This window comes from Sander vitreus, chromosome 2 (genome assembly GCF_031162955.1).
Source record: "Sander vitreus isolate 19-12246 chromosome 2, sanVit1, whole genome shotgun sequence".
NCBI classification, from domain to species: domain Eukaryota; kingdom Metazoa; phylum Chordata; class Actinopteri; order Perciformes; family Percidae; genus Sander; species Sander vitreus.
The window spans coordinates 17265026-17284788 of record NC_135856.1 but is presented as its reverse complement, the minus strand read 5'-3'; the positions used below and the strand labels follow the sequence as shown (position 1 = coordinate 17284788).

The 19763-nt window shown below is 41.1% G+C and overlaps 3 protein-coding genes across 6 annotated transcripts; 1 reads left to right on the top strand and 2 right to left on the bottom strand.

The window, feature by feature from the left end:
* Nucleotides 1-57: 57 nt before the first annotated feature.
* On the bottom strand, nt 58-7752 carry LOC144537391 (uncharacterized). 2 transcript variants are annotated; one of them, XM_078281080.1, is made up of 8 exons: nt 7533-7752; nt 6351-6697; nt 4273-4383; nt 3746-3868; nt 2845-3226; nt 2677-2736; nt 2206-2546; nt 58-2033 (listed from the first exon to the last, which is right to left on the bottom strand). In XM_078281080.1, exons 2-8 carry the CDS (start codon nt 6693-6695, stop codon nt 555-557), a joined length of 2841 nt encoding a protein of 946 aa, XP_078137206.1. In that variant the 5' UTR covers nt 6696-6697; nt 7533-7752; the 3' UTR covers nt 58-554. The 2 variants fall into 2 exon arrangements, with proteins under 2 accessions (XP_078137206.1, XP_078137214.1); XM_078281088.1 differs by lacking the exon at nt 2677-2736.
* Nucleotides 7753-8782: 1030 nt separating this feature from the next.
* Nucleotides 8783-16316, bottom strand: hmgxb4b (HMG box domain containing 4b). 3 transcript variants are annotated; one of them, XM_078281100.1, is made up of 8 exons: nt 15873-16316; nt 14938-15078; nt 14417-14477; nt 13656-13765; nt 13459-13515; nt 12995-13378; nt 11066-11188; nt 8783-10925 (listed from the first exon to the last, which is right to left on the bottom strand). In XM_078281100.1, the coding sequence occupies exons 2-8, from the start codon at nt 15076-15078 to the stop codon at nt 10881-10883; spliced, it is 921 nt and encodes a 306-aa protein (XP_078137226.1). In that variant the 5' UTR covers nt 15873-16316; the 3' UTR covers nt 8783-10880. The 3 variants fall into 3 exon arrangements, with proteins under 3 accessions (XP_078137226.1, XP_078137235.1, XP_078137245.1); XM_078281109.1 differs by having other exon boundaries at nt 14417-14456; nt 15873-16315; XM_078281119.1 differs by having other exon boundaries at nt 14417-14458; nt 14967-15078; nt 15873-16315.
* Nucleotides 16317-17419: 1103 nt separating this feature from the next.
* Nucleotides 17420-19543, top strand: hmox1b (heme oxygenase 1b). The gene is made up of 6 exons (XM_078281055.1): nt 17420-17579; nt 17714-17770; nt 18158-18269; nt 18400-18615; nt 18711-18983; nt 19119-19543. Exons 2-6 carry the CDS (start codon nt 17721-17723, stop codon nt 19305-19307), a joined length of 840 nt encoding a protein of 279 aa, XP_078137181.1. The 5' UTR covers nt 17420-17579; nt 17714-17720; the 3' UTR covers nt 19308-19543.
* The last annotated feature ends 220 nt before the right edge of the window (nt 19544-19763 follow it).

Sequence of the window (19763 nt, the reverse complement as noted above, 5' to 3'; positions counted from 1 at the left end):
ATGATAAAACTTTCCATCATATTTGCATTGTGACACTCAAAACAGACAAAGACCCAATAATTATATAATAGTTTTTAATTAAGCACTAGTAATACTAGTAGCACAGTGAAAATGCTGTGACCCATGTACCTTGCTAAATGACTTACATAAGTTGAAATTCATGTTGAATTTACTACTACTACATGAAATAACAATAAATTATTCAATAATTGCATTTATACTTTCTTACAGAATTTGAAATATCTTGCAAACAGTAAGAGAAGCACCTGAATACTTTTCATGTCCATTAATAAAATAAATTTAGCCAAGTTTAGCAGAGTTCATTTTGTCAAATTTTCATTTTAAAATGAATCCTTTAACTTGTGGTCTATTTGTATATAAAGAAACAAACAAAGAGACTAATAGAAAAGTGTCTGTGTTTTAAAGATTGTCTGGTGCAATACATTTAAAATACATATTTGCCACTGTTTAATTATACACTCTTATGTCACTTATTCACAACTAAATGTTTTTGCATTTGTTATACATTTTACATACATGATCTATTCAGCCTTTCATTCAGTTTTGAATACTTTCTCTCCTTGTTTTACCAGAGAGTCTATGCTGTCGTTCACTGTTCTCTCCACATTTTTTGCAGCTTTAGCTGTCTTTTCTAACGTGTTTTTGTTGCCAATTTTCCGTCTGCCCACCTCAGTTACCGCCGATCCAGCAGCTGCCCCGACAGCTCCGCCAATCACACCCCCTAAAATCACACCGAGCACCATACCCAGCAATGCGCCCCCTATGACTAGCATGGGCACCTGTTTAGCAGTAGTCCCAATTTTCTCCCACACTGAGCTCTCCGCCACCATTTTGGCCCCTGATTTGGCCCCAGAGCCAACCTTCCCCCACACAGGACTTTGCGCCACCATCTTTGCACCGGTAACAATTCCAGCTCCAATTTGCACAGAGCCGTCGGCCATCAGTTTAGCTCCAGTTTTGGCCCCAGATCCTACTTTTTCCCACATAGGACTAGCTGCTGCTGACTTTGCTCCGGATCCCACCCATGCAGAACCATCCACCATTACCTTGGGAACTCTATCTCCTACTAGTTTGGAAACATGTCCAACATTAGCTCCAACCTTCTCCCATACAGAACTATCAACGACCATTTTCTGGACGTTTTGTGCCTTGCTGCCGACTGTCTCCCACACCGGACTACCTTTCACCTTCTTTGCTCCCTCACTGACCCACACAGAGCTATCTGCCAGGAGTTGAGGTAACATCTTTGCACTTGACTCAATTTTCTCCATAATGGAACGGAGACGTGAAGGGGACATGGTGGAACGTGTAATGGGAGGAAGGCTGTCAATATTCATTGTACTTACACTCATCTCTGCCTCATCCCTTGTTTTCTCAATCTCATCCTCTGTCACTTCCTCTTCTGCCTCAACCACAGGCTGCATGTAGGGATAAAGTACCCGCCTTTCAGAGCTGAGCTGTCTAACGTCGCCAAGTCTTTCTTGCTCTAGTTCCCCTCCCCTTCTCTCCCTTGCTATCTCCAACTGTCTCTGCCTCACTCGGTTCTCCGCCTCCTGAAAAGCAGGATGGGAATAGCACTGTCCTCCACCTTCCTTCACTGTCTGCTCCACCTTCTCGAGCAGCTGTGCCACATTTCTTCTGTCCCTTCCACCTCCTTCCGTCTCCATCACATGAAACCTGTCACCGCATTTCTCCACAAGCTTTACCAAATCCCCCCGCTGACCAGCGATGTATGCCTCCACACTGTCATTTCCTGCCTTCCCGCTCTTCTTCAGTTTATCTGCGTAAGTAAAGAGGAGCAGAGTGTGTCTCTGGACCGCTTCTGGGCCAAAAACTGCCTCGAGGACCCCGAGAGCCTGCAGCTCGGTCTTTGCAGGCTGGTCTAAGGGGACGCACAGGAGGAAGGCGTGTGGACCGGGACTGGATAAAGCAACACAGGAGGAGATCTGAGCTCGCACCTCATCTGGAGTTTGTTCTGAACTGAACCAGTCTGGGGTATCCACCACCGCCACCTGCAGGTGAGAAAGGAGTAACATGCAGCAATATGAAGAGTTGATTCTTGGGAAATCCCCATGATTGAATTGTTTTATGGTGGAATACAAGACGAGTGTCAAAGATTAGATTTTGGGGGGGGGGGTTGACGATGGCACAAAAATGAAAGCAAATAACATCTTAAAAACGTACCTGTCTTCCGTGAACCAGTGCTTTTTTTTTCTCACATTCTTGAGTGATCGCAGTAAGGCTGTCCGGGCGTGACTCAAACTCCTCCTGCCCCAGTATGATGTTACCAGCTGCACTCTTCCCTGCTCCAGATCGCCCGAGCAGCACCAGACGCAGCTCCGGAGATGATGAAGAAGATACGGAGAATGAGGGGAATGAGGAGGGAGAGGAGGATGAGGGAAATGAGGAGGGAAAGGAGGTGAAGGTTGGTGAGGAGGGGGAAGAGAGGAAGACTGGCGAATGAGGAGAGGAGGTTGGAGACACCTCAGGGGATCTCTCTTCAAAGCTGTTCATTCTTTGGTGAACTGAAAACAATCAGGTGAAATTTGGAGTTTAATATGGAAAATTTAAAAATGACAATTATTTTCAAACATCTTACATCATAGGAGTGCACTTTTTAGTGACATTATACGAGACAGTGGTCCTGTGACTCACAAGTAGTGACCACTCTCGGAGTTGATTTAACCTCAGACATTTGTGAGAGTATAGCTCCATCTACAGAGGAAAAACAGTAGATATAAGTCCTGTTTTGTGCTCACATTCCATTTTCTACATGATATTGTGATGTAGAACAACATTGGGTACAAAAATGCATACATTTACCTGCATTAAGTCTGAAACTGGGTGTCCTGTTCAACTGCCTGTCATCACGCGTCTCTGAATACGACTGTTGCTCTGGTGCTGGCGTTGAATGAAGCCCGTTAGATCTTTGGCTCACACTCACACTTCCCTCAATCTCATCCCTCCCTCCTCTCCTCCTCCTCCTCCTCCTCTCCAAGGCGGCGCTGTTCTCCTCTCTATCGATACTCCTGCGTGTTTCTGTGCTTTGGATGTGCGTTGAAGCGACAGTCTCTCTTCTCTCCTCCTTTTGAGCTCTGTAACTTTCCATAAGTTCTTTCTGTCTGTCTTTCACTCGCTTCTCCAGCTCTCTCTCCTGAGCTGTTTTCACATGGTATTCCCCATTTTCCTTCACCATATTGTCCACCTGTTACATAAATAAATATACAAACAATATATTTAGTAAATCTCCCCCATACTCACATTTACAATTACAGCATCACACTTTATAAGTGCTGTTAATCTCCATTGTGGAATCAATTCCCATGTCAGTCAAAGTTGCAATGTAATCAGCCTAATTATTAATACCTGTCCGATTATGACTGGGTGTGATAATAGGTGTGAGAAACAGGGCCTTGCTGAGAAAAACATGCATGCTCATTAACCTTCTGAAACAAAGCAGTTAAAACAAAGAGCTCTACCACTTGCAGTTTGCAATAAAACATAATTTTACTTTCTGAAGATCTTAAAAAGTGCTTGACAAAAATCAGGAAATATGCTGTACCTCTTTATTCGGGTTTTGTAAGTATACACCCATACTGACTAAATTGTGAGATAACCACCATAAATAATAATAAAACAGAGAAGCTGTTAACAATACTACTGCAAAATGTGCGTGCAAACTCTAGTCTTGATGCCATTAATCGTTCTCTACGCCGCATCTCACCTTCTCCAGCAGCTCACAGACCTGCTCCCTGTCCTGACGCTTACGATTATTGAAGACATGGTACCTCCCCCGACAGCGCTCAATTATCTGCCTCAGGCCTGGGTGTTCTTTCTGCAGGTATTCCTGTGGAAAACAATTTACATTTGCAATGGGTTGCCTCTCTCCTGCTAAAAACAGCAGCTGATAAGTCCAAATTGGACACAGTGTATGGTGAGGAAATACTGCAAAGATGTCAAAAGGAGAATGCAGCAGTTTCCATTTTTACGAAGTATACAGTATATAATAAATAATATGTTGTTGTTTGAATTTGTTTGCATAACCTAACTTACTTAGAAAGATTACTTTAATTCCTGCGTCAGTGTGTCACAAGACTGGCCAACCCAGTTAAAATATAATAAATAATATTATATATATATATAAATACAAAAGCTCAATTTGAATTGCAGGGTACCAACGTGTATACAAGACTTTAAAAACACAAAAATGAAGAGGACTTGACATTTGTATCTAGTGTACAACTCTAATACCTCCACTGTTCTTCCCATCAAGTAGTCCCCACAGGTCAGCAGGACCAGGGTGTGATCCAGCACCTCGTCCCCAAACGCTTCCTCCAGCTCTGCAGGCACATGACTCTCCATCTGGTAACACCAGGGAAAGAAAAAGAGAAAAAAAGACTATTAGGGCTAATATTAGGAATTTTACTGCCAACTGTTATTTGATGATACACAGCTCTATATCAGCACCAAACCATCCAATCAGCTCACCCCCCCCACCTCCCTGGTCAACTGTCTGCATGACATCAAAGCCTGGATGTCCAACCTACTCAAACTGAACAACAACTAAACAGAGCTCTTGGTTGTGGCCCCCAAGGCGCTGCTCCTTTGGAGATCTCATCCTGGATGTTGATGGGTGCGCCATCTGCCCATCCTCGGAGGTCCGCAACCTTGGTGTAATCCTGGCCTCCACCCCCACTTTCCATACTCACATCAAATCCATCACCAAATCAGCCTTTTTTCATCTCAAAAACATCTCCAGACTCCTAGCCTGGTTGACACCAGACCCTTCTCAGTTGTAACTGAGAGTGGGTCTGGGCAAGGTTAATTCACAGCTCATTTCCAAAGGGGCGTCACCAACGGACGCCACTCAAATGCCTCTGGGCGCAATTAGATAGTCCTTCAACCAATCAGACCAACGATCCAGGTGACGTAGCAGCGACAGGGGCATCAACGGGTTGCTGCGCTTTGGTGGCCGTCATGTTGAATGTAAACAAAAAGCTGCTTGCCGTCGCTGCGCTATCGTCATCGTGTAAAGTCCGCCTCAACTGCGCAGCCTCCAACTGAGAGCAACCTGTCTGAAAGTTTTAAGTCTTCTGGTAGCTGTGCCAAGAGAAATCTCAATCATTCCCAATCTTGCAGAGACGGAGAGCGTAGATATATGTAAGGAGATAACATGGACACAGGCTAATTATTGCTAACTAAAATGCTAGTTAACATTAGTAATTAAACTTAAACAGCTAATTATTATTTATTATAAAGACATGGTTAAAAATGATGCACATTATATACCAACATATTGTTCCTTGTACTACAAATATGAATGGATGTTGTCAAAGCCAGTCTACGGAAAGCCGTTCCACTCCCTATTCAGCCCCATTGTACAGAATTTGGTTGCAGTTCCACCAGAGTTCCACTGGGGGTGATCGCGGTCCAGTGCTAAATGAATGGGACTCTATGGAGCTAGACGGCTAAATGTGTCTCTTTCGCCTGATTGTCGTTGAGAAATCTCAGATTTGATTGTAGTTTTTGCAAGTTCAACATGGATTATAGGTCAAAAGTTGAATGAACGAGTACTTGTATCCTAGACGATTTCTTACAGGTTGAGTCGTTGTTGCCCATAACACGCTAGCATTCTGCTAATGAATGCTGATTGGTCAGTGAAGGACTGATTACGATCGGCGATCCCGCTTGACGGCATCCAAAGCAGAACCAGAATGTCAGAGTGAATATTTCGGCGTGGTCTTTAAAACATTAGCAAACCTCTTTCTAGCACGTGTATTGACAGGGAGAGCCTAACCTGTCAGCTGTGTTGTCGATGCTTTGAGAGAACAAAGGAAGCGACTCAGAGCTTACCGTAAAGCAGTATCTCTGGCCGTATATGTGTATGACGTCACTGACATTTTAAAAGGCTTTTTAGAACAATAAAGCGACTTTAAAAAAAATACACCCAGCAGTGTGTATTTTCTTAGCCTCCCCTTTCGAATGCAACATTCAAATTACTTGACAAAAAATTATATCCTGAGAAAAGTGAGGGGTATAGCTCTATAGAGTCCCATTCATTCTGCACTGGACTGTAAGCGCCCCCTATATGGAGCACTGGTGGAGTTCCAGTTCAGAAGCCAGAAGTAACGAGAGAGTAGAACTTATTCCCTTAAGAGAAATTCTTTGATGTTGTATATATTAGGAAACACAGGAACGTAAATCAAAAGCATGTCTTTTACTTTTAAAACTACCAGAAAAAAGTAATTGATGAATGCATGAGTCAATGAGAAATAATGGCAAAAGCAAAAACCACAAGTAGAAAGGCAAATAGAGAGACGGCAACCAACCTCTGTGAATTGGTTAACCGGCACCAGCAGCAAAATAGCATGTGGGCCTGGTGCTACCAGCGTCATCGCTCTCTCGGTCTCCTTCCTGACACTGTCCTCCATCTTGCCGCCGTCCCAGTACCATCTCGGCGCCTCCACCACAGTCACACTCCTGCTCTCAGAGATGCCCTCAGAGATGCCCCGTCGCAGCTGGCAGCTCCTGGAGGCACTGGGAGAGATGGGGGACAGCTGGCCCAGGATAGTGTCTGCTGAAGACGTCTTTCCACATCCAATGTTTCCCAAAAGAACAAGTCTCAGCTCTGGGGGGGAGGACCCGTAGTAGCTCCCTCTCAAGTGTTCACTCATGGCTGGAAAGAAAGAAAAGAAGAGGAAGGGATCAAATGTACTATCTGGATATAATTCAGTACCAAAGATTACTGGTTCTATTAGGTAGGAAGCTACACCAATGCACACCAACCAAGAGCAAAAGTGAGTTGTGAGAATGTGTTTATACATGCGTTTGACTGTTAGAAGATAAAACCATATGTAAATAAAACTGGAAAAACAGACTTGGACAGGTTGGGTAGGAGTTTGTAACATCTGATATGTGGACAGGATGAGTCACTTCTAAAAATAAACTGAGGACTTTTGATGCATTTCATCTCTGACGTGCATGATTCCAGTTGTTTGTCTCCTACATATTCACTCCATCCTCTCACCTGCATGAGTTAACAAGAACTAAGATAATTGATAACTGCTGTGCTCTTAGCTGAAGATTTAATTTCCCTGAAACTTTTCCTCCTTTTCTGACTGCATGCCTTTTCTCTTATGTGATGCATGATATGCCACACCTTGCCAGTCCTGTTCAATTACATTCTACCTAGACTTTTATTTATGGACGGATATGCAACAATGCACAAAACATATCTGTGCACAAATGCACACAGAAATAAAGACTGAACATATGACACCACATATTAGTGCAGTTAGCACTAAAGGGATATTCAAACTTGGCATTAAAATAAAAGGGTACAGCTAGACAGACACTTCTGTCTATTCAAAGCTCACATAACACTGACAACCATTTGTATGATCTACAATTTGGTGCTACAGTTAAACTCCCACTTAAATATTCCGATAACTAGCACAGTACTTAGTTTAGTAAACAGATGTATAATTCAAACAATAACAAAACATACTTACTCAATCGTGTGAGGACTTTTAAGCTGTGTTCATGTAATGTCTTCTCTGTGTGCTCCGTTTGTTCAGTAGTCAGTAAATTATGTCGCTCATCCAGACAACTTCAGTACATGGCGACTGCCAGTCGACAATCTCACGAAAAAGCTGCCTACGCAGGTGAAATCCGCTGTCTCAGAAAGGTATTTGTCTCACCACTCCCAGTTTTGAACACATGAACACACTTGTAAGTTTATTTTTTTCGTGCACGACAGGTTTCTGGCAGAGGTGTGTCCCAGCGCACATGTGAATCATTATGTACCACACCCATGAAGTGTCAAAATTCATGGTTGACTGTCAAAAAAGCTGTCCTTCAGTGTTTATAGTCAAGGTTAATAACTGGTAAAATATTCCTGTACATTTTTGAGAGGCTGCAGTTTTCATGACTGAGGGCATGTCACAGACAGAAGTGACAAGTTGACGACGTAGTAAATCAACAAGGAACTTCCCTCTGCTTGTGTCGTGCGTAATACGGAATGGGCATTCCCAAAATAGTAACGTTACTTTGCAGTTTGATCCTACTACATAGTGTATTAAAACCTTGAATCCTCAAGCTTCAATTATTTAGAGCCTGTGAGTTTTGTATTCGATATAAAATTCTGTGTTGAATCGATTACGTAAGGGTCAATGCCTGACAATGTTTCCATAATCAGGAATTAATGGACAACGGCGAGGCCAGAGCCTCAGGCTGCTGCAGACAGTACACATGACGTATCATTTGTTCGTGAAAGTCTTTATTGATTTGAGGACAATGACATAGCTGGATAGCTAGCTTGTCTTGTTGGTAAACATACGGTCACAAATATATTTACTGATTGTCAACCGTGCCTAATGTTATTGACTTTAAATCTGGCTAGCATACTTTAGCTTTCTGACTCTTAGCTGAGCCAAAGGGTTCTATAGATGGACTAGAAATATATCCAACCAAGCTTTCAGAGGAGCTGCAGAAAGTGGGTAAGAGTTTCCCGACGATCGACATAGTTTCTTGTGCGGTGAATCATGTCAGGCTGCTCTATAGGAGTCCTGAATCAAAAACTAAGGCCAGAAAAGTAGTACAATAGCTGCTCTTTAAAGGTGCTCTAAGCGATGTTGATCACTTCTTGTTGACGTTCGAAGTACTGTTAAACAAAACGGAGGCTACTCGCCCCTCCCTCCTCCTCATCCTGTCCCCTCCCCCTCCCTTCCGCGCACTAACCCCCCCAGCCCCCACCCCCTAATCCATCTTGTCGGTTATTGGCTGGAACACTGTTTGTTATGTTTGGTGGTGCAGGTTGGCGCAGTTTGTTTTTGTTGCCGTTTGTGGAGCCTGGGCTGTCTACAGAGACCGCGTTTTTTTACAGTGTGTTCAGGGGACAGGCAGCTCGCAAATAGTGAGATGTTTGCTGTATGTGACAAAAAATGTTTTAGCCTAAAAAAAGCTTGACATTGCTTAGAGCACCTTTAAGTAATGTCTGTTAAGTCACTATCCGTCACAGGAGGAATCACAATGTTGATTGAGCCTATGGCCCAATGATGAAAGTATTGCAATATATATGATAATTCTTTTGGGCTTTTCCGTCTTTAATGGACAGGACAGGTGAGAAAGAGGAGAGAGAGGGGGAAGACATGCAGGAAATTGTCACAGGTCGGAGTCAAACCCTGGACCTCTGCGTCGAGGCATACACCTCTAAATATATGCGCGCCTGCTCTACCCACTGAGCCAATCCGGCCACGCAATATTTATATATTTGAGGTATTACAAACTGGGTGTCTGGCATGACATCTCCCGGTTAAAAGAATCTTGTATTAGTTTTTCTCCATTGTATACACACAAAAATGGAACTATGCACACAATTCTGAAAACCTGAAGCTTATGTATCAACAAGACTTTAGAAAAAAAATTATCGAAAAAAATGGACAGAAAGGACATTGAGCTGTTTGCCGTGGTCATTTGATTACTAAGGCACAAAATGGCGATTGTTGTTAGTTGTCATTGTGACAACACACGTCAGTGGGGCCGAAAAAGTGCATCGCAGCTCACTGGGAGGATGGAGCTTGGGATAGGTTTTGACCCAGCGGTAGCGGGTCAGTGGGCTGTTTGCCTCATTTTCTAATTAACCATTGCAGCATTGAAAGCACAGCGGAATCAGCAAGCCGACCAGTGGACGACTGGCTAGTTAGCTAGGTTGCTAACTCTGCCATGCCCTCACGTCACACCGGTCACAAAACGAGTCAAACAAAGCTATCACTCATCTGACGATAGCAATGTGCTTTGTGTGATTGAAGCATTAAATTGTTATATTTCAGTCATTAGCTAAGTGGCTGGCTCTGCATCGTAACATTACTACTCCACTGCTCATTTGGCCGTTGCTGCAAAACCTCACCTCCGCGACTTGCTGCAAATCGGTTTATACAGAAGTTAGTCCGTTGCCATGTCAACGGTACACATAAAAATGGCTGCCACTCTGACCATTCTGCTACGTTGATTTGAATAGGAATGGCCTTTCTATCCATTTTATTTCTATGGTCTGGAGTCTTGTTTGCTTCAAGTTTTCAGAATTGTGTGTATAGTTAAATTTTTTTGCATGTATACAATGGAGAAAAACTGCAGTTTGTAGTACTGCAAATATATCATTATTGCAATAATTCATCATCAGTGGGCCATAGGCTTTATCCCCATTGTGTTAATTCCTTCAGTGATAGTGACTTAGACATTTATTTTTAAATAAAAATCTTTGAGTTTACAGCTTTAAATGCTAACCTGTGGTCAAATAATACATTTTAAAAAAACTTAAATTGAAATTACTCAATAAGCATATATTTAGCTTGACATGAGTTAATTGCTCATGTTGCATTATTGCAGGTTGGATGCACATATCCCATAAACTGTGAGCTTCGGTGTCCCCTGGTTATATGCAGTCACAATTATCAGAGGGGCCAAAAGATTCAGTTAAATTCCTTAAAATTAACTTATGCAAATTTGTAGTTTCTCCAACTTTTATATTTGAGTATAAACCAAGCGTGAGTGCGCTTAAGTAAAGCGTGCATGTGACTTATAAAGCATACGCGCTTAAAAAAAATCAAAAAAAAAAAAAACGTCACCTTCAGGTCTCCGTAAGTAAAAGACTATGTAGTAAATATATGTCATGTTACATCAACTCCACTGTGAATAAGAAAAATACACAGACCAAAAGGTATCTGGTCAGTAAAAAGAAGTTACATAATTCAATCTTTACACACATATTTTAATTGACCAACCAATACAAGAAAGTAACCTGACATATTAAAGTAAACTTAGAACGTGCTGTGTGCTGCTAGTGTGGTCTTCATTATCACTCACAACCCTGGCATCACATAGGCAATGTTTCCCAGAGTGGAGGCCTTAAAAGAGAATAGAAAACAGGCGTTTCCTCCTTAACATGTAACTGGAACAATAATTTCACTCGTGCATGAACATGCACACATAAATAGAGTGTAAAGTATGTGGTGTGTATGCGCTGATAAGTGGCTGCATCTCTCACCAGTGTGTGTTGAGTGCAGCTCCTCAGCTCTGGTATCTGTGCAGTGAGGCACATTAGAGGAGCCAGGGCACACAGCAGCGAGTCCAAGAGCAGAGACAAGCTACTCGACATACTCACCATTTTCTGCAGAGAGATAAAGAAAGTCAATTATCATCTCTTAATGCAGTGAATAGGCTTTATGTTCTCTTGACGCTAAATGTAACCTGTCCTTCTTGATCCTGTTGTCAGTTAGTGTTTGGGCAGATTAAAGATGCAGTAGGTAACACTTATAAAACTATCTTTCTGTCATATTTGCTGAAACTGACCCTATGTTTGAGTAGAACTACTTGAAGCAGGTAATTAAAAAAAAAAAAAAAATCCAGCTCCTCTGGCGCCACCTACAGCCTGTAGTGCGATTTGCAAAAATCCACAGCTCCCTGTTCAGATGCGCCAATCAGGGCCAAGGGGGGGGGAGGTGTCTAACTGCGTGTCAATCACTGCTCATGCACACGCATTCATTCTCCCTTGTGTGGGGAGGGGCTTAGGAGACCATTTGGGCTTTAGCAGAAAGGGGGGAGGGACTGAGAAGTTGTCAATGTTCAAATTCTTTGGCTAAAGCCTGGATCTTCCTATCTACCTAAAGCACCTTTAATGTAACAAAAACTAGAGAATCATGTTTGTGTCAAAACTTGAATTCTAGGACTGCAATATCTCATACTGTATCTCTCCTTCAACTCTTCCTAAAATACTGTTTAAGTACAAATTAGTGTTGTTAATTTTCAAAATTGTGTAAGATAAACGTAAGAAAGCTTTTTTGCACACCTCTTTTGTCGGGCAGGTGCGTAGGATATGATCAAAAGTAGCAGATCAAAAGCTTAGAGAAGGTCTGAGACAGAAACGTTGTATTTTTCTAAAACTATTGCTTGCGTAATGGTCAGTGTGCGGGACTCTTCTCTAAAATTGTGTAAGACAAAATAGCTTTGACTATACCGTCATGTGAAATATTAGGACACCCATGCTAAAGTTGACTAAAAAGAGGAATAAAAAAAATCATCTTTTGGAGATTGATCTTAATGCCTTAATTAAAAAGATTAGGAAAATCCAACCTTTAAGGACACCAATTATCTTTGTGAATGAATAATGTATCGTAAATAAATAAATGTTCTTCCTTTAAATACAGGGGGCATAAGTAAGTACACCCCTATGTTAAATTCCCATAGAGGGAGGCAGATTTGTATTTTTAAAGGCCAGTTATTTCATGGATCCAGGATACTATGCATCCTGGTAAAGTTCACTTGGCCTTTGGAATTAAAATAGCCCCACATCATCACATACCCTTCACCATACCTAGAGACTGGCATGGGGTACTTTCCATAAAATCATCTCTCAATGCAAATCAAACCAGCTATTAGTTTAACTGAAATAAAACCATGCCAGTCTCTAGGTATGGTGAAGGGCATGTGATGATGTGGGGCTATTTTAATTCCAAAGGCCAAGTGAACTTTACCAGGATGCATAGTATCCTGGATCCATGAAATAACTGGCCTTTAAAAATACAAATCTGCCTCCCCCTCCTCGGAAGCCACCTCAAGTACAGGAAGAACATTGTACGATATTATTCAATCACAAAAGAAAATTATTGATCGCCATTGAATGTTCCTCATTGCAATTGGGCATTAAGATCAATTTCCCAAAAGATGATTTTATTCTCTTTTAATCGGCACAACATAGATCTATTTCATGGTATGTTCTACTCCTTCAGTACCATACACAATATGTTAAATTTAAACAAACTATTTCTGTAATTTCCTCATTTTCCTCCTTAAGCATAAATGTGACAAAAAAAGGTTTAACGCTGCCTTTGGGTTTTATATATTTGTAATATATTTTTAACTACACATAATCTCTTAAATTAATGAAAATGTTTTTTTCTACACTGAATCTACTCACATTGGTTTCCTGAAGATGGTGTCCAATCAGGGACAAGGATTCTCCCAACAGGTGTAGGTGAGCTGCAGCATTGACAGGATCCTGATCAGCGCAGCCAGGACTCGTGGATGTGGATCTGAGGGTGTCCCAAGCTGAACTGGTGGGACTGCACATAGAACTAATGGGACTACAGGTGTCAGCCATGGGGCTAGACATCATGGGATTAACTACAGAGCACACTGTAGAAGCAACGGCTGTCACTGAACTAGGAACAGGTATGAATGGACAAGGCCTGTGGGTTACTGGAGTAGCAGGAGGGGTGATAGTCCTGGTAATGGGACAGTCTGCCATGCTGTGCTGGTTATCTGGATACACCCAGTACTCTAACATGGAGCTTGGACTTGCCTGGGAGAAACAAAAAGGTAGAAAAATGATGATGAGTAGAAGTGAAAGTAGCAGTACTGAACAATATATAAGATAGTTACCTGACCAATGCTGCCCTCTGCTGTGCAACATGAATGCAACAACTTGTCTTGGATGTCCTGGAAGAGAGTTTAAAACACCATGAAGTATAGAAGGGATCAAATGACAGGTAGTTTAAATGAGCTCTTACAATCTTAACACCCACAAACAAACTTAATCCGACGGCGTAAAATGTATTTAATCTCATCTGTTCTCTCACCTCTTCTCCTTCTCTTTCTTCCCATCTGTCTCGTGACACGCAGACTGGATAAGCAGGGAGGAAGCCAGAGGACTCTGCTCCATAAAGTTCAGGCTCACCTTCACTATTACCTGCAATGTGATGTATTTAGTATTAATATATATTAGGATTGTACTATGGTCATCATATGAACAGCCATGGCGTTTTAGCTACAATATGCTCACCATTTACCACTGAGATTTACTGTAATCCAGCCATGATGGATTTATGAGAGTTAAAATATAAAAACCTCTTTAGCCATTTGGGGAAATTAACAGTTTAGATTTTAGTACTCAATGAATTGATTTTGGTGAAGTGTGCTGACAATCAACTGAAAGACCAAAAATCAAAGGGTCATTGTCCCGAGGGAAGGATAAGAGTTTTTGTCCTGTGGGATAGCTAAGGCTTTTAACAGCAAACGGCTATTGTCTTGGTACATTAACATGACCTTGGTTCTCAGGAAGGCCTCAGGCACTGCATGTCGTAAATGCCTGACTGAATCAACCTTTGTCATGAGGTCAGATGAGGTTGTCCTTTTTTTTTACTTGATGATACTGTATATAAGGCAAGGTATGCTGAAAGAACTTTAGAGATCATTCCAGATCTTCTCTCCATGCTGCATGAGTAAAGAAACCTGATTCATCACACCATTGACTCTTTAGTTTTTAGGAGAACTAGAAGAATTTCTCTGACACCATCTACACAGCTGATAAACGCACACAGTTACCTTAAAAGCACCTTACCAGAGTGTTTCCTTTTCTTGTTGAGTAAACCTTCTGGTTCCTGAAAAATGTGAATAATAAGCTATCACACATGGGAAAATAAAATTAATCTCCAATGAACATCCAAAAATAACAATTTTGCAATCAGTTTTTTTTTATAATATGTAAAGATACCTACCTAGAAACATACTTTCACCTAATTTCAGGGATCAATTCAATCACATACTGTATTTTTTAGCTGTCCGTTTCACGGAGTTAAATAGAGAGCTTAAACACACAGCCATACACTGTTAAAAGGCTGCCACAAAGCAGAACAGTCCAGAGTTCAAATATCTGCAGTTAAGGATACACCTCGGACATTGCAACAGAACGTATTCATGCCAATGAATCAATAGCATATGCCAAGAGACTACATGTATATCAGAATATATTAAATGTATTATTTGTCACATCCATAATCACAACTGCTGCAGATGAAAGATAATTTGAAAAACCTAATTTCTCTAACTACCACTAACTACCAGTAGAGACCCAGAGTCCACCTTGTAAAGCTTATTTGTGCTACATTCCTCAAAATCCGAATCTGATTCCTCCAGCTCCTCCACATCCATCGTTAAGTCTTTGCATGACCTTTGCTTCTCTCTCTGGCTGCCTCCACACACTGGGCCTGCTTCACCATCCATCTGCACCAGTCAGGGATGAGAGAGCAGAAATGTTCATGTAAAGTATGAGCTCCTAAGAAATAATTCAGTTAGAGTATGCGACCATTTCATTATGAAATGTGCTTTATTTTAAAGCTTGATATTTTATTCAAGATTTATGTCAGACCAAGGACTATGGTAATGCCATAGTAAGCAAAATGATACCCTGCTAACGATCTTATTGCTAAATTTACACACATTGACACTTCCTGTACATTTTGTAAACTATTTTTGATTGTGAAAAATCAAAAATAATTTTTTGGGCAGATTTGGAGGCTTACTTTTTTGAATCCACTAACTCTATGGTATACTCTTTTGACCTTAGAAATATCATCCATTTCTATAACAATCCAGATAATGGCGCTCTTATCTGATTAATTCCATTATTCCATATGCCAAATGTTTTATTCACAAATACTGTTTTTAATTCATTACCTAATTTTGTACGTTTTCTCATAGAACTGAATTATAAACTCAAGTCACTCAGTTTGTTAAACAACAAAAAAGTATTAAGCTTTTGGATAGAGCTTCTTCCCCTCCAAATCCTCTGATTGAATATGATTTTCCTGTGGTGTATACATGTTGTTTTATTTATTTTATGTAATTTGTCCTTAATATCCTCACTTTATGTTCATCACATATTTTTCTGTATGAATTATGTTTGATCTGTGTGCTAATGTTTATATTGCATTTTGTCAATAAAAATAAATAAAATAGAAATAGTAGATAGGCAAAATAGTGAGTAACTTGCTACCGTAGCTAGACGGTAGACCTACCTGTTGGTTTGGTACCGCGGACGTGTTGCTAATGTAGAACCCTATAGCAACAATGACGGTTCTAAAAGTGGGGCTTTATTGTTATGACGTAGGCTAATAATACAGGGTACACTTGGGACTGTCTGCTCAGCAAGTATTAGGTTTTTTTAACGGGTTGAGTCCGTTTTAATCTAGGTTACAATCAAAACAAACGGATAAGGCTGTGAGTTAACAATTAACTTAATTAGTAACGTCACGTCTCGCCACGTTCAAAGTCTATCATCGACGGTTACAGCGACAGTTAACGCTAATTCAGGGGAACTTTTCTCTATGATATATCCAGTTTTGTCGACTGAGCAACGAGCTAACATGTAGCTAACCACCTTTTACGTCTTAGGTAAACAACTTATTCTCGGTCGACTGGTCTGAAACACGGTGGAGGAAAAGTTGCTGACTCACGTTTAGTTATCGCTCTCTCTCTGTCTCTATCTCTCTCTCTCTGCTGATTCATGTTAAGACTGGAGTGAATGAACTGATTTAACAGATGAACAGTATGTCTTGCTGCAGCTGGCTGAGCAGAAGCACGTGCGCATGCAGTTCGGAGACACATTTTTAGTTTTTACATAAAATCATCCTCTCGAAAGGTTTTTGATATTTGTAGGATGGGCTCAGTCATTGGTTGTGCTCAAGAATTCAATTATTTTCCCCCACACTATTTTACAGTAAGGTTTCAGTAGACATAATTCATTTCTACATATAAATTCATTTCAAATAAAATGATTTGTGATATGTGAGCCTACCCCTAGGCTAATTACACTTTATGACCAAAATTATGTAGATATGCTTTTGTGTAAACCGTGATGTGTTTACAAAAACACTTAATGATGCGTGCTGCACCAATTGTTGTAGGCTAATTTAAAAAGCTGAACTGTTGGCTTGATTAGTTTTTATGGCAGTAACATTATTTACAAAAAGAAGATGAATCCAAGTGGTTTTCATCAATTAGTGTAACTTTAATCCCAACAGTTTTTTGTTTTAATGGAGAAAATCATAGCAGCAGCTTCTGCTGCCTGATTCAACACTGCTCATATCTGCTCTACTTTCTCAGTATTGCCTCTTGTTCTGCTGACATATTATTCTTTTCATGTGAACATTGACAGACTTAGCAGTGATCTATGAACGTGATTAAACTTGTTCATCTTTCTGATTAACTGAAAACTGTCACTGTAACATTAGTCACTGTTTCAACACTTCCTCTCTCTGGCTTCAGAAATGTATTCAGTCATGTTTAGTTGGCTCCACCTCTTGTCTGATCCAACTTTAGAACTCCAAAGCTGCACTGTCATGTTTAGCACTCAGCCCTCCCTCCCTCTGGTTTTCCAGGGCATTACCTTACTGAAACTTCCATACTCATGCTAAGCCCCATAGTCCCTCCCTCAAAACTTTTCCAAGTTGTTCTCAAAGTTGCTGCATCATGTTAACTCTCAGTCCCTCCTACTGTTTTTGCTGAAGTTGCCATATCACGTTTAGAGGTTTTGTGAGGCTGAGTTCCTGTTTTCATTCAGCTGCTAGAGGGAGGAGACAGAGTAGGAACGTATAAAAGCGGGGAGAAGACTGTAGGCACACAGAGCACAAACTGTACTGCACATCCAGCGAGAAAACAGTGAATCACTGTGAACATAGATCAACCTACCTAACTACCAAACCTTCAGAACTTTATCCTAACTGGTGAGTAAAACAACAATATCTAGATTGCTGTTTTTGTCATACTTTGAATTTCATAACCTCTTGCTGATGTTTTACTTCATTATGTTGGAAGATGGCCCGCAAAAGCACTTTTCTGACACCTCGACTTTTTACAGGGCTGCAATGGAGCCAGAGAAGAAGACTCAGACGACATCAGAGCAGATGACTGACAGGTAAGAAGGAGCTGCGTTGATTTATTGTATCTCTAAATCCTGGCATTCACATTTCACCACCGGGCATTGCGAAATTCATCATTATTATTATATTATTATACATTATTATGCTTAAACTGTACATTTCTTTAAACTTACACCGAGTTTGGATGATCTTATCTGCATTGGCGAGCAGCATCCGAAAGTAAGTTTCTAGTGCAGTATGTGCTGACTTTCTGTTTTTATCAGCTGCTGCACATTGCCTACATTAGATAAACATTTAGGTGCAGTAATTCACAAAGTGTATTCACACAATGTCTATCTTCTGTACTTTGGAGTCCCATATTTGTTCTTTACACTTGTTTCATGCCACCCTCTTTGACTTCTTACTCATTTTCTTTTTTGCAGGGATCTGTCAGAACAAATCAAAAAGGTGACAAAGGATAGTCACGTCAGGGCAGAAAACACAGAACTGATGCTGAGCTTCCAGAAGGGAAAAGTCACCCTGCCACAGTACAAGGTAAAATATATTTTAAATCTCTTTTTTTAATTGCATGATCTTACATTTGTTCATACCTTTTTCTGGTAGGCTATTAGCTACTGTGATCTTCTTGTCTGACACCAGCTCTCCTACTCCTCTTTTTCTTCAGCTCCTTCTGTGCTCGCTGTATGAGGTCTACCAGGCCTTGGAGGAAGAGATGGACAGGAACTCCAACCACCCCAGTGTTGCACCCATTTACTTCCCGGCTGAACTGGCCAGACTGGAGGCCATCGAGAAAGACCTGGAATACTTCTATGGCCAGGACTGGAGAGAGAAGATTGTTGTCCCTGCAGCCACTAAAAGATACTGCCACAGACTCAGACAAGTATGTGTACCATTTATTTTTATATATATATCTCATACACAATCATTTTGATACTGAAATAACCCTCTTTACTCTTTATCCCTCTTCTTTTTTAGATTGGTAAAGAAAACCCAGAATTTTTGGTTGCCCATGCTTACACTAGGTACCTAGGTGACCTGTCTGGAGGGCAGGTCCTGGGTCGAATCGCCCAGAAGTCCATGGGGCTAAAAGGCAGCGAAGGTCTGTCATTCTTCGCCTTCCCCGGTGTGTCCAGCCCCAACCTGTTCAAACAGCTGTATCGCAGCCGGATGAACAGCGTGGAACTGACGGAGGAGGAGAGGAACGGCGTGCTGGAGGAGGCTGTCAGAGCGTTTGAGTTAAACATTCAGGTACAGAGCGAAGATGCAGAGCTAGTAACCTTAAACCAGAAATGTCATTGTGAATTTACAAGATTTACCTTCTGATCTTGCAATTGTTTATTAAGCCAGAAGAAGCTGATGAGCGTTCTTGCTTTTGTTTTACAGGTCTTTGACGGTTTGCAGATGTTGCTGAGTGTCACTGAAAACGAGCTGCAGACATGTTCAACACACTCCACACCAGTAAATACACTCCAGATCCCCAAAACCATCATCAAAACTGCCCCACTGCTCAGGATGGTGCTCGGACTTTTGGTGGCTCTGGCCACAGTCAGTATGGGAATCTATGCTTTTTAGAGAAGATACACACAAAGAAATACCATGTGTTGGTCTGTTTCTGTAAGACCATTAAAAACTTGTAAGATTTTAAATGACAAAATACTGTATATTTTTATGAAAGTTGAGTGTAATGATTTTTGAAATCTATTTTATGTCTAACACTGTTATCCAGTGTGCATTAAAATGTGCAATACATGTGCTTTTAATCCTGTAAATATGTTATATTTGTAATAAAATCTTGTTGAAAGAAAGTACCTCTCTTTTCTTAGTATTTGACTGTGCTTGAGTTGGGACTGCATGCTATTTTCTTGTAATGGGAATGACACTGCTGATGTTCTGGGTCCAGCTGGTTGACATTTGCACTAATGTGTTGGCACCCGTCCAGGATCCAGCTATTTATTTGGCCCTGTCCATATGATTGTACAATTAATGAACACAACTGCTGGTAGGCCATCTACTACACCTCATGGCTTT